At 40.6% G+C, this 23,609-nt stretch overlaps 1 protein-coding gene and 1 long non-coding RNA gene across 6 annotated transcripts; one reads left to right on the forward strand and one right to left on the reverse strand.

Moving 5' to 3' along the window:
* Nucleotides 1-293: 293 nt before the first annotated feature.
* Nucleotides 294-11,101, reverse strand: LOC124627732 (uncharacterized). 5 transcript variants are annotated; one of them, XR_008396129.1, is made up of 8 exons: nucleotides 10,965-11,101; nucleotides 10,688-10,770; nucleotides 10,576-10,597; nucleotides 9,652-9,709; nucleotides 3,426-7,500; nucleotides 3,206-3,265; nucleotides 3,068-3,123; nucleotides 294-2,321 (listed from the first exon to the last, which is right to left on the reverse strand). It is a non-coding gene; the product is annotated as an uncharacterized LOC124627732 (long non-coding RNA). The 5 variants fall into 5 exon arrangements; XR_006982273.2 differs by having other exon boundaries at nucleotides 3,426-3,502; nucleotides 3,579-7,500; nucleotides 10,688-11,101; XR_006982272.2 differs by lacking the exon at nucleotides 3,068-3,123 and adding an exon at nucleotides 2,942-3,018 and having other exon boundaries at nucleotides 10,688-11,101.
* A 933-nt stretch (nucleotides 11,102-12,034) lies between these two features.
* Nucleotides 12,035-21,763, forward strand: slc30a10 (solute carrier family 30 member 10). Its single transcript, XM_017464018.3, has 4 exons — nucleotides 12,035-12,711; nucleotides 14,463-14,531; nucleotides 15,526-15,765; nucleotides 15,854-21,763. The coding sequence occupies exons 1-4, from the start codon at nucleotides 12,045-12,047 to the stop codon at nucleotides 16,273-16,275; spliced, it is 1,398 nt and encodes a 465-aa protein (XP_017319507.3). The 5' UTR covers nucleotides 12,035-12,044; the 3' UTR covers nucleotides 16,276-21,763.
* The last annotated feature ends 1,846 nt before the right edge of the window (nucleotides 21,764-23,609 follow it).

Below are 23,609 nucleotides of genomic sequence, written 5' to 3' on the forward strand. Positions count from 1 at the left end.
GGTCAAGACAATACTCTGATTCCCAGAATGGTGCTTTAATCAGAAATTCATTGCACATTATTCAGAAAGTCCACTACAAGGAGAGAGAGAGATGGGTCCATCAGCAGCATCTTCAAATAACATGGGGGAAAGAAAGGCTCATGTTTAGACCAGAATATTTACAACAGTGTATACAGGAATATTCCGAGACCTGTACTCAGATGCATCATATTGCACATGCCCATAAACACTGTTTCGGAGTCAGTCCCAGGAACTCATATGGGGGACATAACCGAAGACAAGAAATACAGGAGTACAGAAATTTTTTTTATTCAGATGAGGTCTCCCTTATCATTTATGAAAGGAGTCATATCAGTGCTGTGTAAAAGGCACAGGAGAGGCCAGACTGACAGACTTGAAACAACTATAGAACTTGAAAACACAAGCATGAACAAGAACAAATTTTTTTGACAGACATACCACATCCTTGCAAGCAAGCATGAATGCATAAGCTTTAACTTGTAATCATTGGCAAATATATACAACACCTCAGGAAGTGTCCAACCATGCTCAAAACAACAGTGAGTGCAGTTTAAAAACATATAGCACCTCTCACACAGGCCCTGGAACTTGAACCACCATAACTATAAAAATTATTGTCTTGAACCACAGAGTAAAGATGTCCTTTGGTGCCTATTTGCACAGAGAGGCAGAAAGGAAGAGAGACTGTAGACCATCAGTGAGAAGCATCCAGACAGTGGAAAAACACCAAGAGGTATTCCTCAAACACAATCACTCCCCCTGGACAGGACACACATTTCTCCATACTGAGAATGATACAGGCTGGATGTGCTGCTTGGAAGTTGAAAAAGAACTTTTTTTTTTTAAGATTGTGAGAGGTGTTTTGAAAGTCAGGGTTGTGATTCAATTAGGAATGTGGTGTTATTTCTCTATTTAGTATAGATAGATTATGACCTGAGGGTGAAGGAACAAACAAAAAAACCCAATGCAAGTTGCAACTTGAAAATAAAAAAATAAAGAGAAAGCTTCTATGGTACCAAAGAAACAAGCTAGAGTAGAGCAAGAACTCACAAGACCAAAAAAAACAAAAAACACCAACAGACAAGTTGAGCAGAAAGGAGGGGAATAAGGGAGGGGGTAGAAGAGGAGGAAAGGAGGGGAGGTTATTATTTTTAATAAAAAGTTACAATATTTCATATGAAGCAACCGTAACACAATGGCACTGATAAGTAAACAGACAGAAGCTTTTACATAATTATAAACGTGATTTTACACACACGTGACAAATTCTTCAGTACATAAACCTTGAAAATTTACACAAATTGATGTAAAAAATGTCATACAACACAGATGACGCTCCAGCTTACGCCCAACAAACTAACCCCGTAGTTAAACACAAGACATGAATCATGACCAGCTATTAGAGCAGAGTGCATACAAGACACCCCCGCTCCACCCTTCCACCATAGACCCACGACACACACCGAGTAGTTCATTGATGACAGCATGCGACATCTCAAACATCACAAAACAGTTAATCATAACATTTGAACATAATAAAGCAGGCCCGGATAACACAAAAACATGGGTCATAAATCAGTACACAGACCCAAGTCCATAAATCATAAACAGTCCCAAGTTAGCGATTCCCCAACCGCTCAGCCATGCCTTCACACATGAACAGAGTCTCTTGGGTTCCTACTAGTGGGCAGAGATTAAGGGATTGGAAAAACTGAGGGGATGGGCCAGGGTGTCTTTCAAACCTGCAAAAGCCAGGTCCTTGATGCTGGTCCATAAAGGAGGAGTTCAAGGTTGTGTGCGTGCGTGCGAGTAAGTAAGTGCGCGAGTGAAGGGGCTGCTTTAGTACTGCACCGCGAGCAACTTTCAAGTCTCGGGAGCAAGAGTGGCACTGTAACGCGATAGCAAGCGAAGAGCACGGCTACAGCAGCAAAGTCACACCTGCGTCGTGATGTGTCTGGAGCACGCACCAGAGAACCAGCAGGGATAGGAACCTTCGCACCTCAAAGGAAACGAGCAGCTTTCGGAGAGTCGAGAGCCAGCTGGGCGGAGGGGATAAGACCACAAGGTGCCTGGACCAAAAGAGAACAAGTCGAGGGCAGGAAGATCTAGCAGGCTGATCTCTGGCAGGCAGAACCACACGTCATCAGGCTCCTACTTTAGGCAGTACAGGACATCCTCCCCGACCCACCTAAATTCAATTGCTGGGGTTTGGCGGCAACTCTGTGGGAGTAAAGAAACCCTCGGTTCCAGCATCCTCCAGGCATCCTGAGATCGTGGGGAAGATTGGTACATCGCCAAGTCTGCACAAGCAGAAACAGGCCATAAATTACAACAAGGATTTACAAAGAAATGAAGAAAAACCCAATATCACGATTTCTCAAAACAGAAAATCACTACAACATTCTACACAAACCCTAAATTACCACAACATTTTACAACAATGTCATACTTGCAGGCAGGCATGAGGATTTGCATTACTAAAAGAAAGAGCCAGATTTGACTGATACTGGGCACAACCTTTACAGATACTCGACAGTTTCAAACAATAATTCATTGCTTTCTTGACCCCCCCCCACAAAATAATAATCAAGACAGTGAGGCAATACTGGATGAAAGGGCACAAAAGAAGGACATTATTAAAATCAGTGTGAAACTTTGAACAAAGCAGCTATGAAAACAAAGAGCAAAAGCAAAACTGCTCCCAGGAGCCATGCCACATGGCTATGGAGGTACAACGATGCAAGAGAGGCCCCTGGTGGCTCACAGTAGCTAATGTAAACGTCAAATCCATCACTATGAGGAAAACCAAAGTATTTTCAACAAATATGACCAAGATGGATATTAAATACATACAGGTGTTTATACAAAAATCAGGGCCACAATAAAAGAACTACATACAAGAAAAAAACCACAAACCCACTGTAAAATTTGGTGATGGATAATGGATGCTTTGGGGAAGTTCTGCAGCTGAGGGTCCAGTATATTTTACTCTAGTACCTGTTAGACAAAACATGTTTTGGTTCAAAACTTGGTTAGCTCCATTTACCTTAATAGTTTGTTCTAGATGGGTCTTTCAACAAGAACATGCATCAAAATAAAACCCTGAAATGATCAAATGAAACAAAAGTTAACCATCTCGGTGTAAAAAAAAAAATATATATATATTTTTTTAAAAGCCAGTTACCTCTGCCAGCTGGTTAAGACTTGGCCAAAGACAGATCATGATGCCGCACCAAAGATGCATCTAAAAAAAAACACAGAAATGATTAGAGACACACACAAAAATTTCAACGTTCTTCACGATGATATGCGGCCATCTCTACCAGAAGGTTACGACGTGGCTGCAGAGAGATGTTTCAACAAGAGAAAGAGAAACATTTCCAAATCAACAGAGAAATACTCACAAAACACAACCTGGTTTGGATAAAAACTGTGCCGCTTGTGTATCGAGCTTCCCCAGGATCACGCAGCAAACGTATTTCTGAATGAACACAAAGGGTTAAAAACAACACCAATTTACAGCCATGACCATGTCAGCTTAACGATATTCGCCCTACTGAAAGCCTGTGGTCTGGATCCATGAGGACGTCCATATGCACAAATCCGGAAACATTCAGGAGCTTGATTTCTCTGCAGTCTTACCCGAAATCACAGGAAGAGCTTCAGTACTGTTATCCTTTATTATAAAAGACTGAACACCACTTCTTGTATTCATGTCTCGGTCCTGGCTCTGACACACACTTGTGTAGCCCATATTTAAGTGAACTGGTTCTAAAGTAGTTATGACTTTTGCTGCTAACGATGCGGTGTTTAATTAATTGCAATTGATTAATTAAAACCTTTCCCGTGTTCAGATTAGACACTAACTTACAGACATCATGTGAGCAGATTTTCCAGCCTACAGGAACCTGTAGAGGATGCCCGTGTGTGACCTGGCTTGATCTGTGTGTACGTGACCTGCTGAGTCACTGATGTACAAGGAGTAGGTGACGCGATCAACGACTGGGTTACATCCCTGTTCATCTGCATTAGCATGAGGTGTGAGGATCAGTCGTACCTTTCGTCCATCATTTATTTTTCATGCTTAGGAACCTGAGCCTAGAACAATAGAAATGGACCGCTCTGTCGTGCCCGTTCTTGTGAAATATTTAGATAAAAAGATATGCATTTAAACAAACACTACCCCCAAAAACCCCACACACCCCCAATCAGCCACAACATTAAAATCACCTGCCTAATATTGTGTAGGTCCTCCTACCATTAACCATTGAGGCAAAACCTCTGAAGTCTACACAATCTTTTAAGTCCTCCAAGTTGCGAGGTGAGGCCTCCATGCATCTCACTTGTTTGGCCATCACATCGCACAAGCGCTCGAGAGTCTTGGACCACTTTTCGTAGGTACTAATCGCTGCATACCAGGAGCAAACTTTCCCTTATGGAGATGGCCGACGTACAAGCAACAGCAAGACTGTTAGAGCTGAAATGAAATGGACAGTAAGGTTCATATAAAAACGATTCAACACTACATCACAACCTTTTTCACATCACCCGTTTCCTGTACAACCACGGCGACTCAGCAGGTCACGTACAAGCACAGACACACCTCTAGAGGCTTCTGTAGGCTGGAAACCTGATCAGTCGTTCCATGTGGAATTAAGCAGGTGGAAGAAATCTCCATGACTTCAGCCAGCAGGAAAGAATCAGTCATATGGTTATAGATATAAAAATAAATAAATAAATAGGTCACCAACCTTGTGGAGCTCCCTGAAGAATTGCAGGAGAGCCTGCTCATGTGGTCTCCATGGCTGCCGTTCCCAGAAGTGATAGTGATATGAAAGGAGCATCCTTGCTCTGCCTCGTTCTACCTTCTTCAATCGAACAAACCGACCCTTAATAATTGGACAAACCCTTGAGGAACCTTTTCATTTTTAAAGGGGAAAATCTAGCGCTCATTTTGTATGAAGCACTTGAAGGAAACCTGACGAGTATTTCTCAAGTCTTAGGATATACCAAAAACGGCAGACTATCTGAACCTTCACACCTTAAAGCAACCAGAAGACTAACGGATCGTGCTAAAAATCGCCGAGATCTAGAACACTATAACCAGTCGGCTATCACGAGTAGCTCATCTGTTGTATGGCCACAACAAAGTAACCCAGAGAATCGAAACCCTCTGTGGTCTTAGTTTTACTCATGTGCTTTCTTTTTCAGGGAGAAGGAGAGAGACACCTCCCAGGGGGTTGATATGGAGATCTCAGTAGAAGCAATAGGATCATGCTGCATCTCCATGAGAGAAGACTCTACTTCCAGGGTCTTCCCATGATTGGTGTATAGTCGAGGATATTTTCCCACAATCACGCATGAATAAAACGGCCGAACATAATATTCTTCAAGACGTAAGACTAGATTTGTCCAAGCTTACCCCGACAGACGTACTCGAGAGAGGTTTTCTCCTTCAAGATGCACCCGTAGGACAGGTTCTCTCCAAATGAGCTTAGAAAAGATTTTATTTAAAAAAGCAGCATGTTCTGAAGATGAGAAGGCCGCTTTGACGGGACAAGGCAAACATGGAATGGAGTAAAGACTTAATGCCAAGATTACTCGACTGTTCCAGCTAAACTTTGGCAGCAGGAAAAACCCTCCGAAGATATTTTAAGTGGCACTCCTATAAAAGCTGGAACTTTGAAAAGGAAGAATACAGTTCCGTGCCAAGCTAGAAAAAGTCCTGCAGTGTTTTTCACTGGCTATGTACCCAAATCACTTAAATTAGCAGTTATTAAACCCCTGATTAAAAAACCTGACCTTGACCCCTCTCAACTGTCCAGCTATAGACCGATAGCAAATCTCCCCTTCCTCTCCAAGATTTTACAAAAGGTTGTAGCAAAGCAGTTATGCTCGTACTTGGATAGAAACAACACTCATGAAATACATCAGTCAGGATTTAGACCTCATCATAGCACAGAGACAGCGTTAGTTGAAGTAGTAAATGACCTACTACTGGCCTCTGATCAGGGTTGTGTCTTCCAGGTTGTGATAGATTAGAAAACGTTGGCATTAAGGGAACAGTCCTCTCCTGGCTCAGGTCTTATCTGACAGATCGTTATCAGTTCGCAGATGTGAATGAAGACTTCCCCACGCATACCGAGGTTACCTTTGGAGTTCCGCAGGGTTCTGTTTTAGGCCCACTACTTTTTACTTTATATATACACACTACCCCTAGTACAAATTATTCGTAAGCATGGAATTAACTTCCACTGTTATGCTGATGATACACAGTTGCATGCGTCAGCGAAGCCAGAGGACAGACAGAAGCTTAGTAAGGTTGAGGATTGTGTAAAGGACATTAGACGTTGGAGGTCAACTAACTTCCTTTTACTTAATTCTGATCAAACAAATACTATTATTAGCATCACGTGTAGCTAGAAATAATCATTCTGATCACATGGTTACTCTGGATGGTCTTCGTTTCAACATGTGCAGCAGTTAAAGACCTTGGAGTGATTGACTCCAGCCTATCATTTGATGCTCATGTAGATATTACTAGGATCGCCTTCTTTCATCTCAGAAATATATATAAGCCGAGAAACATATATTGTCACTACATGATGAGGAAATACTAGTTCATGCATTCGTCACCTCTAGATTAGATTACTGTAATGCCTTACTGTCTGGATGTTCCAGTAGAAATATAAACAAACTCCAGTTAGTCCAGAATGCAGCTGCTAGAGTCCTAACTAGAACTAGAAGATACGACCATAATCACACCGATATTATCAACACTGCACTGGCTCCCAGTAAAATCTCGCATTAACTATAACATACTTTTATTAGCCTATAAAGCACTAAACGGTCTCGCGCCACAATATCTAAGCGACCTTTTGGTTTTCTATGATCCGCCACGCCTACTTAGGTCAAAAGATGCAGGCTATTTGACGGGACCTCAGATAGTGAAGGCTACAGCAGGGGGAAGAGGTTTCTCTTATAGAGCCCCAGTGTTATGGAACAGTCTTCCTATTAGTGTTCGGGACTCAGACACAGTCTCTGTGTTTAAGTCTAGGCTTATAACGCATTTGTTTACTCAAGCCTACCCTGACTAGACTTTCTATTATACTAATTCCCAGTCCTAATAACCTTTTCTCTCCCTCTCTCCTTCTGACGAGCCACACACGATTTTATGGAGATACTAGAGATCCTGATCCTTTCTGCCTCTGGATGGAGCTCAAATCATCTCCACTTCCAGACTGCTGGGACTACGGCTGCTCCTAAGGCCATACAGACTTCATATAAGTCAGGAATGAACTTTCACATTATCTGTTGTTACCCAGATGAGGACGGGTTCCCTTCCGAGTCCGGTTCCCCTCAAGGTTTCTTCCTCTTAATACATCTTCGGGAGTTTTTCCTTGCCACCGTCACCACTCTGTGGCTTGCTCAGTCGGGATAAATTCGCACCTTTAATACCTGTATAACGTGTTGATATTTCTGTAAAGAAATTGAGATTTGAGAATGTCGATTGTAAAAAGCGTTATACAAATACAATTGAACTGAATATTGGGACAAGTCTTATGAACAAATGACACAAAGATGAACCTGGACCAATGTGACAGGACCTAAATGTATGGAGAACAAAGTGGCTACTTATTAATATCCCAGATCTGTGAAACATGGTGGTACCACGTACGCAAGCATGAAAGACACAGTAAGCATGGCTACCAGTGCAACCGAAAGTCATTTTTAGAGCCAACTAAATGGCAATTTGTGCCCCATCCGTCAGCAGGAAGTCTGCGGAAACGTCTTTTCCAGGCCCAAGTCGAGTACTCGACCTGAATTCTATATTTAAAAAAAATAATAAGGACTCCCAAATCAAGAAGGAAATGGAAACCGGAAATGAAACCAAGACATACCAAGTACAGTAGACATTAAATACAACCCCAGGCAAACGTGCTAACCACTAAGCCACCATGCCTCCAGCAGAATCTCTCCGTTGGAGTGCGAATGTTAAGGCCAGTTAGCGTAGTAGCATAACCAGTTATTTCCCATTCATTCATAACTGCAAAGTCAATTCTCTTTGGCAATGCAATGTATACAGAGCTATTTTCAGGCATAAATAAAGCCCATGAATAAATAATGGCCTTGACCTTCTAAACATTACATCCTGTAATTATATAACATTAGATACTCATACCCTCCTCTGAACATAGGTGAAAAAAAATAAATAAATAAAAAAATAAATAAAATAAAAAAAAAAAAATTGTAAAACCGCACACAGTTTAGCCCTAATTTACCACTGCCAAGAGCTTTATTTCTCTCCTCACATCATTTTACAATTCTTTTAGTGACTCACTGGCAGCCTTTCGGCTGATCACATGCCTTACAAAAACGGAGGACTTTCCCGTGTTGCTACCGGACTTTCCGAGGGGCCTGCAGTTCTCACTTCTCATCATGATGCGGCATTTTAGACTAAATAGATCAGGATGCAATTTTATGACGAACTACTGAAAGCTCAGATGAAAAATTCTTCAGATGTAATCAATGAATATTATTTCCACAGGTTTTTTTATTTTTTTTTTTAAATGCATACAAGTAAAATATACAGCATAATATAATAATTAGTTTAATAAACTTCACAGAAAAATGTATATAGTTAAACACAAGAGGGAAAATTCTACTGTCTAACATTCCTAAAGAGTTCAATTAGAAAGTGAAATAAAAGAAAAAAAATTCTTAACTTTAAGTAACCGTCGAAGTTACTATTTAAATAACGATTAATACCAACAACAATGACCCATGAGCCTGTAGTGAGGAAGAAAAAAATGGGGGGGTGGGATTGCGCTCTATAACACACCGGTTTATCATTAAACTTTTCCTACCTACGTGACAAAGGCTGAAGTCACATAAAACCGCAGACACTTCCAGTTATCATGTAGCCAGCACGCTCACTTCACTTTACACGAAGCGAGCCGATTTCAAGTTAATAAGTGCCAAAGGTTTATCAGCCTCACGGCCACAGTGATCTAAAACCTCAGGAAAGTAAGACAAGTTCCACAAACGGGACACTGTCGCACGAAGACGGTGAAAAATTCACACGTAGCACTTTGGACCAGAGCTACCTGACTGAGCACTGCAAGCAAGCCTGTCACGTGCAAAATCCCTTCCACAAACACACGTACCCGCTTCCGACAAGCTACGAGATCTGCAATTAATATCGCATATTTAATTAATTATATACCAACAATTACAATGCTTGACAATGTACAAAACACTGCCCATTTTTACAGGTTATAGAGTTAAATTTACAGATCATCGATTACACCATGTTACACTTGGTTAAACATGTTTTTGTTTAAAAAACAAACAAACTATTAGGTCTTAAATGATGTGGAAGTAACAAAAACCCAAAAACGTATTTGAATAAGCGCATTAAACTTAACATATCGTTCACGTTACAGTCGGAGCCATTGTCCGAGCCATGCCGTTATACGAAAACGGCAGCACACCTCCTAACCAATCAGATTCAAGCACTGTGGAACGGAGTATAGCTGACGTTTATAGAGGACACCGTCTTCTGCACCACATCAGGCTCTCAAATTTCAGACAAAGACTGGCGAAGTAGATTTGGGGTCGTTTACTCACAATACATTCTGACATCAAGAGAAATGGGGTTTTCCATCCAGCTGACAAACAACTAACCCTGTGGAGGTAAAAACAAGAAAGGTGAAAACAGTACTAAAAAAAAAAATTAAAATGGTGAGGCTACCGGACGAGCTAGACTGGTCTCAGAGGCAGCTCTGTGGTAAAAATGGCAAACTTGCAATAGTTTAGGGAAAAGCAAGTGATAGAAATCGGCTGAATTGCAAAAACTGACACACGGGATTAACTGCAGATGCACTTCATTCAGCTGAATGTGTTTTAACCCACTATATACCTAGTCAGATAAAAAAAAAAAAAACCAAAAAAAAAAAAAATTAAATACAACAAATCCATCATATTGTACTAAAAAAACAAAAACAAACGACATTTGTCTTCCGGGCATGAGGTAGCGGATTTAATACTTAGTAACACGGCATTCTTCGAGTGTACAACGTTACGAATCGAAATCTCTTTAACCTTTGCTCACAGGTGACTCGGCCCAGTTACTGAGCAAGCATTTCCTACATGGATATATAGAAACGTCCTTAAATGACCTAAAGGACTACGGTTCCTCCAGGTACGATCACAACCTTGACCAGGGTAAAACCAGTCAATAAATGAATAAGATTCTTCAGGAGCATGATCGCATAACAATATGTCATGCCTAATAATGATATCCTGATAATATTTATTAAATAATTCATTAATTATTAAAACAACAACAAATAATCCAGGGTATATTCCGCCCTCACAGCTAGGTGCTCCCGAGAATAAAATATATTTTCATTCCTAGAGCTTTACTAGAAATATTATTACTACTACTACTACTACTACTACTACTACTAAATTCGATAAACTTTTCAATAATTATTAAAAATACTCATTACAGACCCTAATATAACTACTACTAAATCATCAACCACCCACCTCACAGCCAGAGGCAAAGTTCCTGGGAAAGAAACAAACAAGAGAAGTCATTTTCATTGGCTTATCTTTACCAGAAATATCACTACATATTATAATTATACTGCATAATTACTTTTTGCTACTTCTATAACCATCAACACTACTCCTATTCACAACAACAAGGAGGCAGCATCACCTTCACTCCAGAGCAAGTTCCTGTGAATGAAATAATGACAAAGATAACATTTTCATTGGCATGACATTTCTAAAAATGCTACAACATAAAATTAATACTATATCATGCATAAATGAAATAATTCAATAATGTTGATTAAAATATTACAGCTATAGTATGCAAGTACTACTACAACTAATAATTATAATAATAATGCTCAAAGATGTAATCCCACCACACAGCCAGGGTTCCTGGGAATCCTGGGGAAAAAATGAACAGGACAATCACTACATGTGACATTTATAATACTGCATAACTACATTGATGGTGTATAATGCAATTAAGTTATAATAAGCAACACTAAAACTTATTAAATAAGTTATTACTGACACTACAACTAAAATCCCCTCCTCCTCCACAAATACACACCACATCACAGCCAGTGTTCCTGGGAATGAAAGGATGGATGAACAAGATGATTAAAAAAAAATAATAATCTACATTTAGACTTCATTTAGCAGACGCTTTTATCCAAAGTGACTTACAAACGAGAAAATACAAGCAAATATCAGTGACATAACTTCACTAGAAATATTACTACATAATACCAAGTATAATGAATATATTCTGATAACAATATATAACAATAGATAACAGTATACAACAATAATTACATAACTTACTCATTACTACTTCTAAACGACGACCTGCCATCACATCCAGGGTGTTTGCGCGTCTCATGCCTCGGTGTTCCTGGGCTAGATCTCGGATCCGGTGAGACACTGACCAGCAGAAATCGCTTACTGATGAACAAATACGTCAACAGAAAAGAACTTGAGTATCGTTCACAGACTAGAAATACAAAGCATTAATAAGTTAATATATACATTTGATGATTCCATTATAAAATGTTTTTTAAAAAAAATTGTTACCACCACCACTAATAATAATAACCACCACCCTGAGACTGATACCCAGGGTGTCCTCCCACCACACAGGTTCCCAGGATACACCATGTACAGGCCACTAAAGCACTTCCTTAAGATAAACAATAACATACAAACAAAAACAAACCAATGGGGAGATTTTTCAGGCATAACAGAACACACACGACCCATAGTAGTAGTAATAATAATAATAATAATAAAAAAACATGAGTTACACTCAAATTTGGTTGCAACACCTTTAACTTGGGTTACTGCACGTATGCATTTCTGGCCATCATCCATTTATCATGCTTTCATGAAATAAAGTGCTCTATAAACAGTTAATGTCAAGGTTAATATTTAAAATGTTACTAACATTCGCGGTCACCATGGAGACGGCGCCCCGCCCTCGTTTGTTGCTGGAGGGAAACAGAGGCAAGACAGAGAGGAGGGGGGAGGTGGAGCGTGAAGGGCGCACGAGAGCGAGGCGGTGCCGGTGCGGCTTTAACGGAGCCGCTCGTCCCGCGTTTCCTCAGTCAGCTCAGCGCTCCGTCCCGCACATCATGGGGCGCTATAACGGCCAGACATGCCGGCTGATTTTCATGCTCGTCATCACGGTGATCTTTTTCGTGGCCGAGATCGTTGCGGGTTACCTGGGGAACTCGATCGCGCTGGTGTCGGACTCCTTCAACATGCTGTCGGACACCCTGTCTCTGTGCGTGGGGCTGGCTGCGGGGAGACTGGCGCGCCGGCCCGCCACTCCGGGCTGCACGTTCGGCCTGGCCCGGGCTGAGGTGGTGGGCGCGCTGGCCAACGCGGCGTTCCTGGCGGCACTCTGCTTCTCCGTGTCCGCCGAGGCGGTCAAGAGACTCGCGCAGCCCGAGGCTGTGGCCGAGCCGTTCACCGTGCTGATCGTCGGCTCCCTCGGGCTCGCGGTCAACGTCGTCGGGCTGCTCGTGTTCCAGGACTGGCGGTGGCTGTGCGGGAAGAAGGAGGAGGCGCGCCGGGACGAACCTTCCGACAGCGACGGGAAAATTGTCATGAACGGCGAAGCAGGTGCTCCGATTTGTGCTTCAGTCTCCATTATGCTCCATTCCAGACTTGGGATCATTAAGAGTGTAGCTCGGGGGTGTGTATAAAATAAAAAAAATAAAAAATAATAATTAAAAGGACACCTTTCCAAAATATAGTCACGTGCTCAAAAAAGTAAAGATTTAAGGTGTAGCTTGGAGAGAAAAAAACCCTGCAATTTTTAACATGAACAAATTTTTTTTTGGAATTATTTCGTTTGAAAAGACAAAAGACTCAAATTATGATTAGGGGTGGGGTTTTTTTTTTTTTTTATATTGGACATGTATCATTTTTTTAACTACACTTGTAATGAACGCAAGTTGTGCAAATTGTTACCAACAAGTCACGTGACTCAATTCCGACCAGTGTGTGACCTATGGTTATAAGCCTTCATTAGTAGTTAGCCAAGCTAAGCTCGGACCTGTAGAGTCATGTAGAGGCTAGTTTTCATGCCAAGCAAGTGTAGGATAACATCAAGATCAAAACAGTCTTTAAAAATCCTTTAAGATTCAGTTACCTGTGAAATAACGCAGAAAAAAGAGCTTTTAACGTGTGGAAATTCAGCATTTTGTTTTGTGCTTCGTCAGCATGAGTCGACACTTCTGTTTCCACTTTACAGCCAGCTCATTAATGCGCTCGAGTCAATCGGCTCCATTTCTAAGCAACATGGCTGCCACGGTACGACAATACAGCGATTCAGCTCGGACTCCTAGCTGCGCATTAGCATTGTGGCCGAACAGCAAAATTAGTCCGGTTAGCAAACTAACGTTAGGTCGAACACTTCGGACTACCTTGCGTGAAGTATGACATCATTTCCTTAGTGGTTAGTCTTTGAATTTCTCAATTCTGATTGGTCAGGCAGTGTCGAATCATGTGCCGGCAAATCACAGGTATATTATAATAATGCGCTCGATCTAACGTTATATCTACAACAACAACTTAGAGACTCGTGGGGGAGGGGGGGGGGGGGGGGTGTTTCACAAAAGGTTGAGGAATAATTTAAATCTGAACACAACTGTAGACTCGTTTCTACCAAACTGCCCCGAGAAGAACCGGCTTCCAAACAGGGTGCTCGTTTACAGGCTTTAACTAAACGCATTTTCCACCCATCCAGCCAAGAAGCGCTAAATCTGTAGCGGCACTCGAGAACACGAGGCTTTCTCCAACAGGAACTTAAGATCGAAACCACAAATGTATTCATAGTCATGGGGCAGCAGAAAATTTGATTAACTTGAGCTTTCCTAATTACCCAGACGACAGAACTTGCAGATGCGTAGACGTTTCTCTCGGGTCTTTGTCAACATGTTATGCTTGCTATGCGATTGCAACATTTTTTTACGTGGCCCCAGGGCCAGAACTGTTTGCCCAGCTCCCCTGGCCTGACTGGTTATCTCTGTATGCAAATTACAGGCAGTGGATAAGGGTTAAAAGGTAGGGCGGGGGCGGGGACCCTTAGAGAAACCGTCTATAAATAAGAACTTTAAGTGCGAGAGTGTAAGTAAAAGAACAAAAACTTGAATTTCATGCGAATCTCTCATTTCGAGCGAATACCAAATGCAGAGTTATTGAATTGAACAGTGAGCAGGGAAAAGTGATGTGTGAAAGAATGCATGCTGAAGATAACCTTGTCAACGTGTCCATGCACATGTCCTCTCCCTCAGCTCCATGTAAATGGTGTAAAACCCCTGCGTGATCGCAGCAAGTGCGCTCAGCACTGGTGTTCTGTCCATCCACAGGCTCCGAGCATCCTGCTTCACAACCCCAAGATAAGAAGCCGAGTGACGGACCACCGCTGAACATAAGAGGTACGAGAGCGTCAGATCCGTTTTAGACTGGAACTGTACCCGTGCAAGGATCCTGTCATTTGTCCTATTTTTAGATTGTAGTCTGTGTACTTGATATCTCGTGCCACTGTGTAGAAACGTGTCTCAGGACTGTAACAAAATTTGACATTACTTTCATTTAGCATCAGTGCAGATACTGGACAAGAAAACTGCACGCATCACATACTAACGCCTGCTGTCCATAATCACACACACACACACACACACACACACACACACACACAACAGGGAGAACGAGAAAGTACAGATGGAAAAGAGAGCTGATAGAAGCAGCAAAAAGAAAGAACTGATGAAAGAGAGAATGAAAAAGAAAGAAAGAAAAGAAAGAAACAGGATAGAGAACAGGAAAAGAAAAAAAGAGCTGATGAATGAGAGAAAGAACTGATGGGGAAGGGAAAGGATGAATGAGCAAGCAAAGAACTGATGAAAGAGAGTAAAAGGAAAGAGCAAGGAAAGGATGAAACAATGAAATAAAGAACGAAAGAAAAAGGAAAGAATGAGAGAGAGAAGACCCGATAAATGAAAAAAAAGTAGTAATTGATGTGGGAAAAGGAAAGAATGAAAGAGCAAAAATAAATAAATAAATAAATAAATAAATAAATAAAAGAACTGATGAGAGCAAAGAGTAAATGGAAGGACAGACCAAAATAAAACACTGGAATAATAAGGACAAGAAACGAAAATGTGGGGAAAGAAAGAAAAAAAAAAAAAGTAAAGAAAGAAAGGACAAAAAGCAAAGAAACTGTGCGTAACGTAAATAAGTATTCTCTGTTCTCCATGGTGGTCGAAAGCTCAGATCTTAAAGACTCTCCCAGAAAAGTGAAACAATGCTGATTACAGGTGAGACACCTCAGGAGAAAACAAACCCACCTGTCCAAAATGCTTCCGGTTTTGACTCTGGTCTTAGCCCTGCACCCACGCGCTCTTGTTCTTATTCTTCATGTCCTTTCTGTAGGAGTCTTACTCCATGTGCTGAACGATGCTCTGGGTTCGGTCGTTGTGGTGGTGGCCTCGCTGCTCTTTTACCTACGGCCCCTGCCAGACGGCGAGACCTGTAACTGGCAGTGTTACGTGGACCCTAGCCTGACGCTGGTCATGGTGGCCATCATCATGTCCTCGGCTGTTCCCCTGGTCAAAGAGACCACCAGAATTCTTCTACAGATGAGTCCACCTGACCTGGACGTCCCCATGATCTGTGAGTATAAAGAGCTGGTGTTGCATCGTGTCGCGTCATTATGATATCGTCCAGGCTGATGCGTCTTCTCTCCATCTCTCTCTCACAGTGGAGGACGTATGCCGGCTTCCCGGGGTCCTCGGCGTTCACGAAGTGCACGTGTGGGAGCTGGCCAAGGATCGGAACGTGGCCTCCATGCACGTCAAAGTGACCTCCGACCTGGAAAGCTCGAAAGGCGAAATTCGACGGCTCCATATGCGGATCAGAGAGGCGTTCCACCGAGTGGGAATCCACAGCGTCACGCTTCAGATGGAGTTCGTCGATGAGGAGATGGAGAACAGCCACTGCGACACTCCGTGCATCTCTGACCACTGCCTAAAGCAATCCTGCTGTCCCGCCGATACTAAAACGCACAACCATACCGACGTCCATAAAGTCAACGACTCCCGTCCTTCTGGAGAAACGGTCGTGGTCTTCGCGGACGGGAGTAGAGACGAGCGCGCATCACACTCGGACAGCACGCCGTTTTAAACCTTCAGGTCTGTCTGCTCGAACTAAACCGAGCTTTAACGGAGTGTCCCGGGCACGTTCAGAACGACAGCCATTTTATCAAACACCCCAAGTGCTAGAACCCACTCAAATACAACCTGTTTTTGTTTTTTTTTTTTAGCTGAGCTGACCTGAATTCCCCCCCCCCCCCCCCCAGAATGCGCCGCAAGCATACAAGTCCTTGAGGCGATATTCATTAAACGTAACCGAATCTGTCCGTTTAGTTTCAAGAACGCTTGCACTAACTGCTAATTATCAGCAATTATATTGTTATAGTAGAAGCCATTACTACAACACACCTTACATTTCAGCACGGTCAACAAGCTGCTAACAAGACCGTAGCTTCGGGTTTTGCTCAGGAAGAACAGAGTTTGAGAATACCTTTAACATCAATAAAGGAAATATTTAGCAATGAAAAGGGGGCAAAACAAAATCCGTTAACAATTTTAAAAGGTTCAGTAGAACATTTTAACATCAAATACTCAAAGCTGTTTATGGATGTAAGAAAGCTGAAAATTATTTAAAAAAACAAAAACAAAACAACTCGGTAGAAGTATTGCCCAGCCCCACACGCTAATTAGCCAAGTTGGTGACGATGCTAGGAGGCTATGTGTATAAATACACTGCCACTGGTCTGCTTTTAATCAGTCCTCGCTTACCTTGAGCTGGCTTCTACATAGACCGTATTTTTTTTTAAATTTAATCTAGACATCTTTGCTACATCCTCAGCGAGACAGCAAAAATAACATTCCATCCAACTGTAGCGTTGAGTTTGGTTCCCGTTAGTTGTATTATGGAGAATAAAGCCACCCTTCAACATTATAGATGTATATTACATCAGACAGAGTCTTGCTAACTAGCTAGCTATGGATTAGCTTTGGTTAATATGGCTGAGAAACTCCCTGGAACATTCCAGTTAAAAATCAGTTCTAATAAGAAAATAATCTAGCATGGATTTTCGGCCATTATAAAAACACACATTAAGAGGACCGGTCTTAATTCCTATCCGCTTATTAGCGGAATCATTTTCTTTGCGCAACGTTTAGCTCTCATACTGTCAGATTGGTAGGTGAAAGGGCTGGTCTTAACTGCTACCCACAAATTAATTGGCAGGTTCTTAGCTACATACTGAATAAGCTAGCCCTGTGCAAAATCTGACTAGCAAGAAGTCCCCCAGAGATCATCACTTCTCAGAAGGAGTTCTAGCGAGGACTTATTCAACACTAGAGTTTGGGACACAACAAAAAACCTCGTTCTGTTAGCGTTCCGTTTGGAGAAGACGGATTAGTCCAGATACAAATCCTCAGGGACTAGAAGGACCATTCCATATTTGTGAGTGCAAGCTACTGTATTTATTTAACGTCCTGTGCTGCGACTGTGACGCACTCAGTTTCTCTCGGACTCTTCAGGTTCGTACGCCGTTCAGACCGTGATGGGGTTTTGTGAAGAACAATCACGCGGTTGAGACGAAACGTGCTCATGATCTTAAATCCCATGGTGCTGTTTATTTATCCCAGTGAGCACCGACTGGACAGAGACCTCCATCTGCCTTCAAATTAACACACTTCCTTTCTGGGTCTATTTTGTGTTGTACAAAAGCCCTGAACCGAGAATAAACAAAAATCATTTCAACTTAATATCTGATTATTTTAACTTAACTCATTATTTTTAAGCCGTCGTCTCATTAATACACCTTACTATTTGAAATTAATGCTCAACAGCCCACAACAAATACGATTCAGAGTAAGAATTATAAACGAATATTCAGTAGGCTTAGTTGATTCATAGATTATAGGTTGTTAAACATCAAGTCAAAAAAATAAAATAACGATGGGTTTCAAACTAACGAGATAAATGAAAACAAGTCAGAATAATGAGGTGTCCAAATAATAAAGCACATCAACTTTCACAACTTGCAGTTTAAAGGTCCGTCTGGCAAAGACATCTAATCCACGAGTGCTCACTGGGATCATTTGCTACGGCCTTAAAATCCCAAACGGAATTGCTGTACTATTTTAATAGCATCTCAGATTATATCATTTTCTATCAGATCAGCAATTCCTAACTGAGGTTTTTGGGTATTTTTTTTTTTTTTTTTAAATTGACGAAATCAATGCAGCAAGTTCCTATTTTCGTCTTCTACTTTCGTTTTATTGTTCAAGCTGTAGGTCATCGAACGTTCATCTTTTACCTCAGATATTACAGGAACTACACCTTAATTTTTAGGCAATGCTAACTACTATGAAGTTCTATCACTTATCATTGTAAATTCATAAAATCTATAGGGTACCTTTCATTTTTTTAAAAAAAATCTGCAATATGGCATTGTATTCATTTTGGAGAGTTTGCATTCGCACATTACTGTGACTTGAGAATGTAATGTAAATATCAAAGTGCACTTTCAGTTCGTTTAGCAGCGTAAGGAAAGAAGGAACCGTCAAAGTAACTAAAATGTAAGTGTAGCAAGTTACGATTCCTTCAGACTTGGTCGTATGTAGCGAAACCTGCCTTACAGCTCTGCTTTCCAGACAGTGCGACACTAGAAACCGGGAACGTTGGCATGGAAAATAATTTGAAAGACAAGTGCTTATAATAAATTACGCATTAATACAAGCGAATCTAAATCTCAGAGTTTACTTTGCTGTCAGTACAGATGTACGACTTCAGCTCTTCAGCGGCTGGTCAAACACCACCAAAGGCGGCAGAACTCCGGCATTTTAGCCGACTTTGGAGCTCTAACCCTGCTACAGAGCTCATTATGCTTCAGTCGATCGTTTTCAGAGTCCCCAAGTCAAGCACTTTGTTTATTCACAGTTTTTATTTGAAAAGAATTGACCAATTTATCTTTTTTATATAGTGAACCTGTAGTACATTTGATCAATATTAAACCTTTTATAAAACAGAGAGGCACATTGTTTCACACCGTTTACGATTCAGAAATAAACACGAGTCTGTTCAGAAAATTCTTCATCGAGTGCGCTCAAAATATTCAAACAATATTAAATCGACGAAGCCATTATCGTAAACAGAATCGAAACATACCCTCTTACTACAGCGACAACGTTTTCGTCTACTCTACAGGTCCCTGTGTACATAGTTACTACATCACTGTGGTTTGCATTGGTTTAATCTTTGGCCTACATTTCTAGTAAACTTTAGTCGAACCCTGTTAACGATTGGACCACACTGAAACGCGTTACGTCTGGAAAGCAGCCGAATGTCTTAATTTTATGCACAAATCAGCTTTTTTTTTTTTTTTTTTTAAATGACTTCTATATTTCTGATTTTTTTTTTTTTTTGGGCATAAAACCGTATCAATAAACTTCAGTTATTGTTGTGTCTTTTTCTCCCTCTAAACCCTAACCTCATGGATACACAAACTAGCCAAAATGAGCGTGGAACAAGTAAACTGATATTTATTAGTAGTGCACATTTGGACACTGAATTTTCAAGAAATACTGAATACCATCACAGGTTTACTTTGCGATCGTGATTTTAAAAATAAAAAAAAGACAGTCTACTAGTGATACCACTTCTCTCTTTTCCAATAGATAGCGATTTTGATGCTCAGTCGATATTGATGCACATTTCTTTAAAAATTACTAAGCTCCAGAATGATGAAGTGAAGTCTGTGGGAAGGAAAAAACTAAACAAATCAAAAATAATTATAAAGCACGAACAATTTTAAACTGATCCTGGGGATCGGCTCAGTGCAAGCTCTAGAAAATATATTTATACCATTTCTAATTTTTCAAATTAGAATTTCAAAACATACAGCCTTCTTTAAGAATTAAAATCAAAATCAATCAGCCCAAAGTGATTTCTTCCTTAACCAATTTTTACACTACCACTATAAACACAAGTTTATTGTTTAAAATCATCGGTTTATTTGAACACACAGACTTTAAGGCAGACTTGAATGAACTTATACATTGGTTTGCGTGCTTAACGAGTAGACACTTGGAGATGGAAACCCTGGAGATGTTTAGTTTATTTTTGCAGTTAAAATTCAACAGTACAGTAGGTTCCATAAGTCCGAGTCCACTACCAAGAACGGTTTATATTTCACTAATCGCGTCCAAACGTGGGATAAAAAAATAACCAGAAATAACTACATTTACATAAAAGTTGGGGTCTCAAAAACAAGTTAAAGTGTCCATGCTTACATGACTAACAGTGGTAGTTTAAAAAAAAAAAAAAAAAAAAGTAATTATTTTCTAACATGGTCTTGTGTAAAAATTTACAAAAACTTAGGGTTAGGATTAGCCGTGGAATTTTCTACCCCTTACAACTACATTCGTATGAAATCCAACTGCATCGCGGTTCCTTGTTCAAATTTATACGACGTTTGCAAGAGTCCTTTTCCGTGAAAGTAGCTTCAGTATAAATTTGGACTAAATTAGTAGAACTTACATCAAGATGGATAGTGGATACTTCATTGGATGTTTTAAGAAGGAAAATCAATCATGATGGGGAGCACCGATATAAGATATATAAATAAAAATCAACAACCTGCCTCGCTCCCCACTTATAAGTTGATAAAACAAAAATTGCAGTTTGTTGCACAGAAAACTCGACGCAAAACTCCTGAAAACTTTCCTGTGTCAGAAAGCATGACGGCTGCAAAGCAGTGACACTGGAGAGTTCAACTCAACTCTTTTATATAGCACTTTTAAAAACCAATAGTTTACCAAAAGTGCTTCACAACCCCAAAGCGAAAAACAGTAAAACGACAAACACACACACTCCAATGACACGTCAAGTACTCGGTGTTCCCACAGTTCAAATGCTAAAGTATAAAAAACGTGTTTGCAGTTCGCACGATTCGGCGTTCATTCCAGCAGACGCGAAATCCTGAAGGGACTGCCGTAGAAATGATAGAGTATCAGAATAAGCGCATTAATACGAACCCGTGGGTTAAATTAGAGCCAGAACTGCTCTCCACACCTAACTAATGTCAACACCTTCCGTCCGATCAGAATCGAGAATTCCACAGCGCTGTAATTAAAAACGTACAGAAATATATAGAAATGGGGAATAAGAGTAAAGTATGTATAGTAATAAATTACAGTTACTTGAATCTGTTCCACTTGGGTTTCATTTCAAACACGATTCCATTATTGTCTTCGTCCAGGACGTTACAGAAAGGAATCTCCAGTGTCAGGGCTTTGTAACACTCGGTATGTTTACGAGGGGTTTATGATTTTTACGGCTTCTCGGTAACGCGGTAAGATTGTTTTATTTTACTAAACTCAAGCAGGACAAAGAGAGAGGGTGGTGACGGAAATACTGTTTATACAGGTGAGAAGTGATGATGGCAACTTACCTGTTTCATGGATGTTTCATAAACTATGGACGGGTTTTTAAAATTTTTTTTTTTTAGGTTTTTACAATTGTGCCATTCATTAAGAAATGAAACATTGTAATTCACTGTGGTAGAAGAGGAATAAAACATTTTTTTTTGCAGTTATTCTGTTATAGGAAAACAATCAAGTTCAGGATGCTTCACGTTCAGCTGCATCACACCATCCCAGCACGACCTGCCGTGCCTTATTCCTTACCTTAATGTGTTGCGTCTCTCTTAACAAGAGGTGAAAGTCTGGCAGAGTTAAACATACAGCATGATTAAGCGTAAACACAAACCCCATCATGTCCTGTTCTACTGCTCTGAGATTTACTGAGATCCAATAAACACTATTAACAACAAACAAACCCTTCTGAAACTACTGTACAGTAAAACAAACAAACAAACAAACAAACAAACAAACAAACACACCAATAACTTAAGTGCATGGAAACTTTCTAATGTGTCTCATCATGAGATTACTGGAGGGAAACCAAACAATTTACAAATTTGCTTCTTTCTAGAAATAAACGACTGAAATAAACAAAGTTATCTGCTATAACAGTAACTCATTTTAAGCTTGAAATTAGTTGAATTAGCCTATATTTACGAGGTTTCTCTAGCTTGTTAGGATATCTTTTTATTCGGCGTTGTTTGTCCTTCCACACGGTTAAACTGCCCGCCATTTTCTTACCTCGGATCCACACCGGATGCGTCTCTCAGCTGCGCTTCCGGTCTGTGATTTAACCCCGTTTTGGAAGCTCCAGCATTCAATTAAGGCGTATAAATGGGTGAATTTGACACTTCTGTTAGTTTCGGAGGAGATATTACCCGAGTAATGTTTTAATAATGAATGAAATGAGAGTAGCCGGAGAGCGAAGAGACGCCGGTGAAACTTTACTGATTAATCATCACTGCTCACCTGTTTCTCGTGACACACCGCATCCGCGCGCGTGCTGAGCAAACAGCTTCCCAGCATTCTGGAGAATGTTAGCGTTTCCTGTGCTCCAACACACCTGAGCCAACCAATCAGCTAATTAAGAGGGGGGAGTGAGGTTCATACAAAAAGAGGGTTTCTTTAGCTTTCTTTTCCCAAATCATTCAGCTTTTAATGACCTCCACAGAAGCCCAGCTGTAAAGTGTTGTGTATTAACACGAAATGGGTTCAAACTTTTAAACCAGAAACTAAGCCTTGGACCATTTGTGTTCCTCCCAGAGTGTATAATGTTTACAGTATTTAAACGCTACACACTATGTATGTACATGTTGACATAACTGTGACCAATGACCTTGAGATCTGTCCTTGAGGACACACCCAACAAAACTGATGATTAACTGTCACTGCATTAAACACAAGTCTATCTATCTATCTATCTATCTGATAGACATAGTTGGAAGTATCGAGTAATTTAACATTATAAATGAAACAACAACTATTATATATATAATTTCCTGTTTTTGTATGTTGATTTATCAGGAGATGGGGGTGGGGGGGATTACTAGCGCTGACACCCCTTGATATTACACACTGTACCGTTTGTTTCAGTCTCTCTTCGTTCATATTGATATACAAATATGAATTAAAATGAACATTCCTTATTTTCTTTCTTTCCTTCGTCCACCCAAGAGTCCAGATTAAACCCAGAGAGTTTTCTAGAACAACTCATATTAAACCCACTATCAAGTCAAAACATGACAAACAAGAAAACATGCTTCTTGAAATTAATAATAATAAGAAGAGAAGAAGAAGAAGAAGAAGAACCATCAGAATATGACATTTTGGTGATGTCTATAACTCTGTTCATTATCTTCTGGCCAATAAAATGCTGGAATGAATGTGAAAGAGTGAGGTAAATGTGTGGACATGATGAGACTGTACGGGTAAGAGCAGTTTCAGTCTCCGCACAGCAGATGGCATCAAAAGACACAGATAAAAAAGCACACTCTGGGTATTCTGTGTTGTTTTGTTTTT

Source organism: Ictalurus punctatus, chromosome 3 (assembly GCF_001660625.3).
Source record: "Ictalurus punctatus breed USDA103 chromosome 3, Coco_2.0, whole genome shotgun sequence".
Classification (NCBI taxonomy): domain Eukaryota; kingdom Metazoa; phylum Chordata; class Actinopteri; order Siluriformes; family Ictaluridae; genus Ictalurus; species Ictalurus punctatus.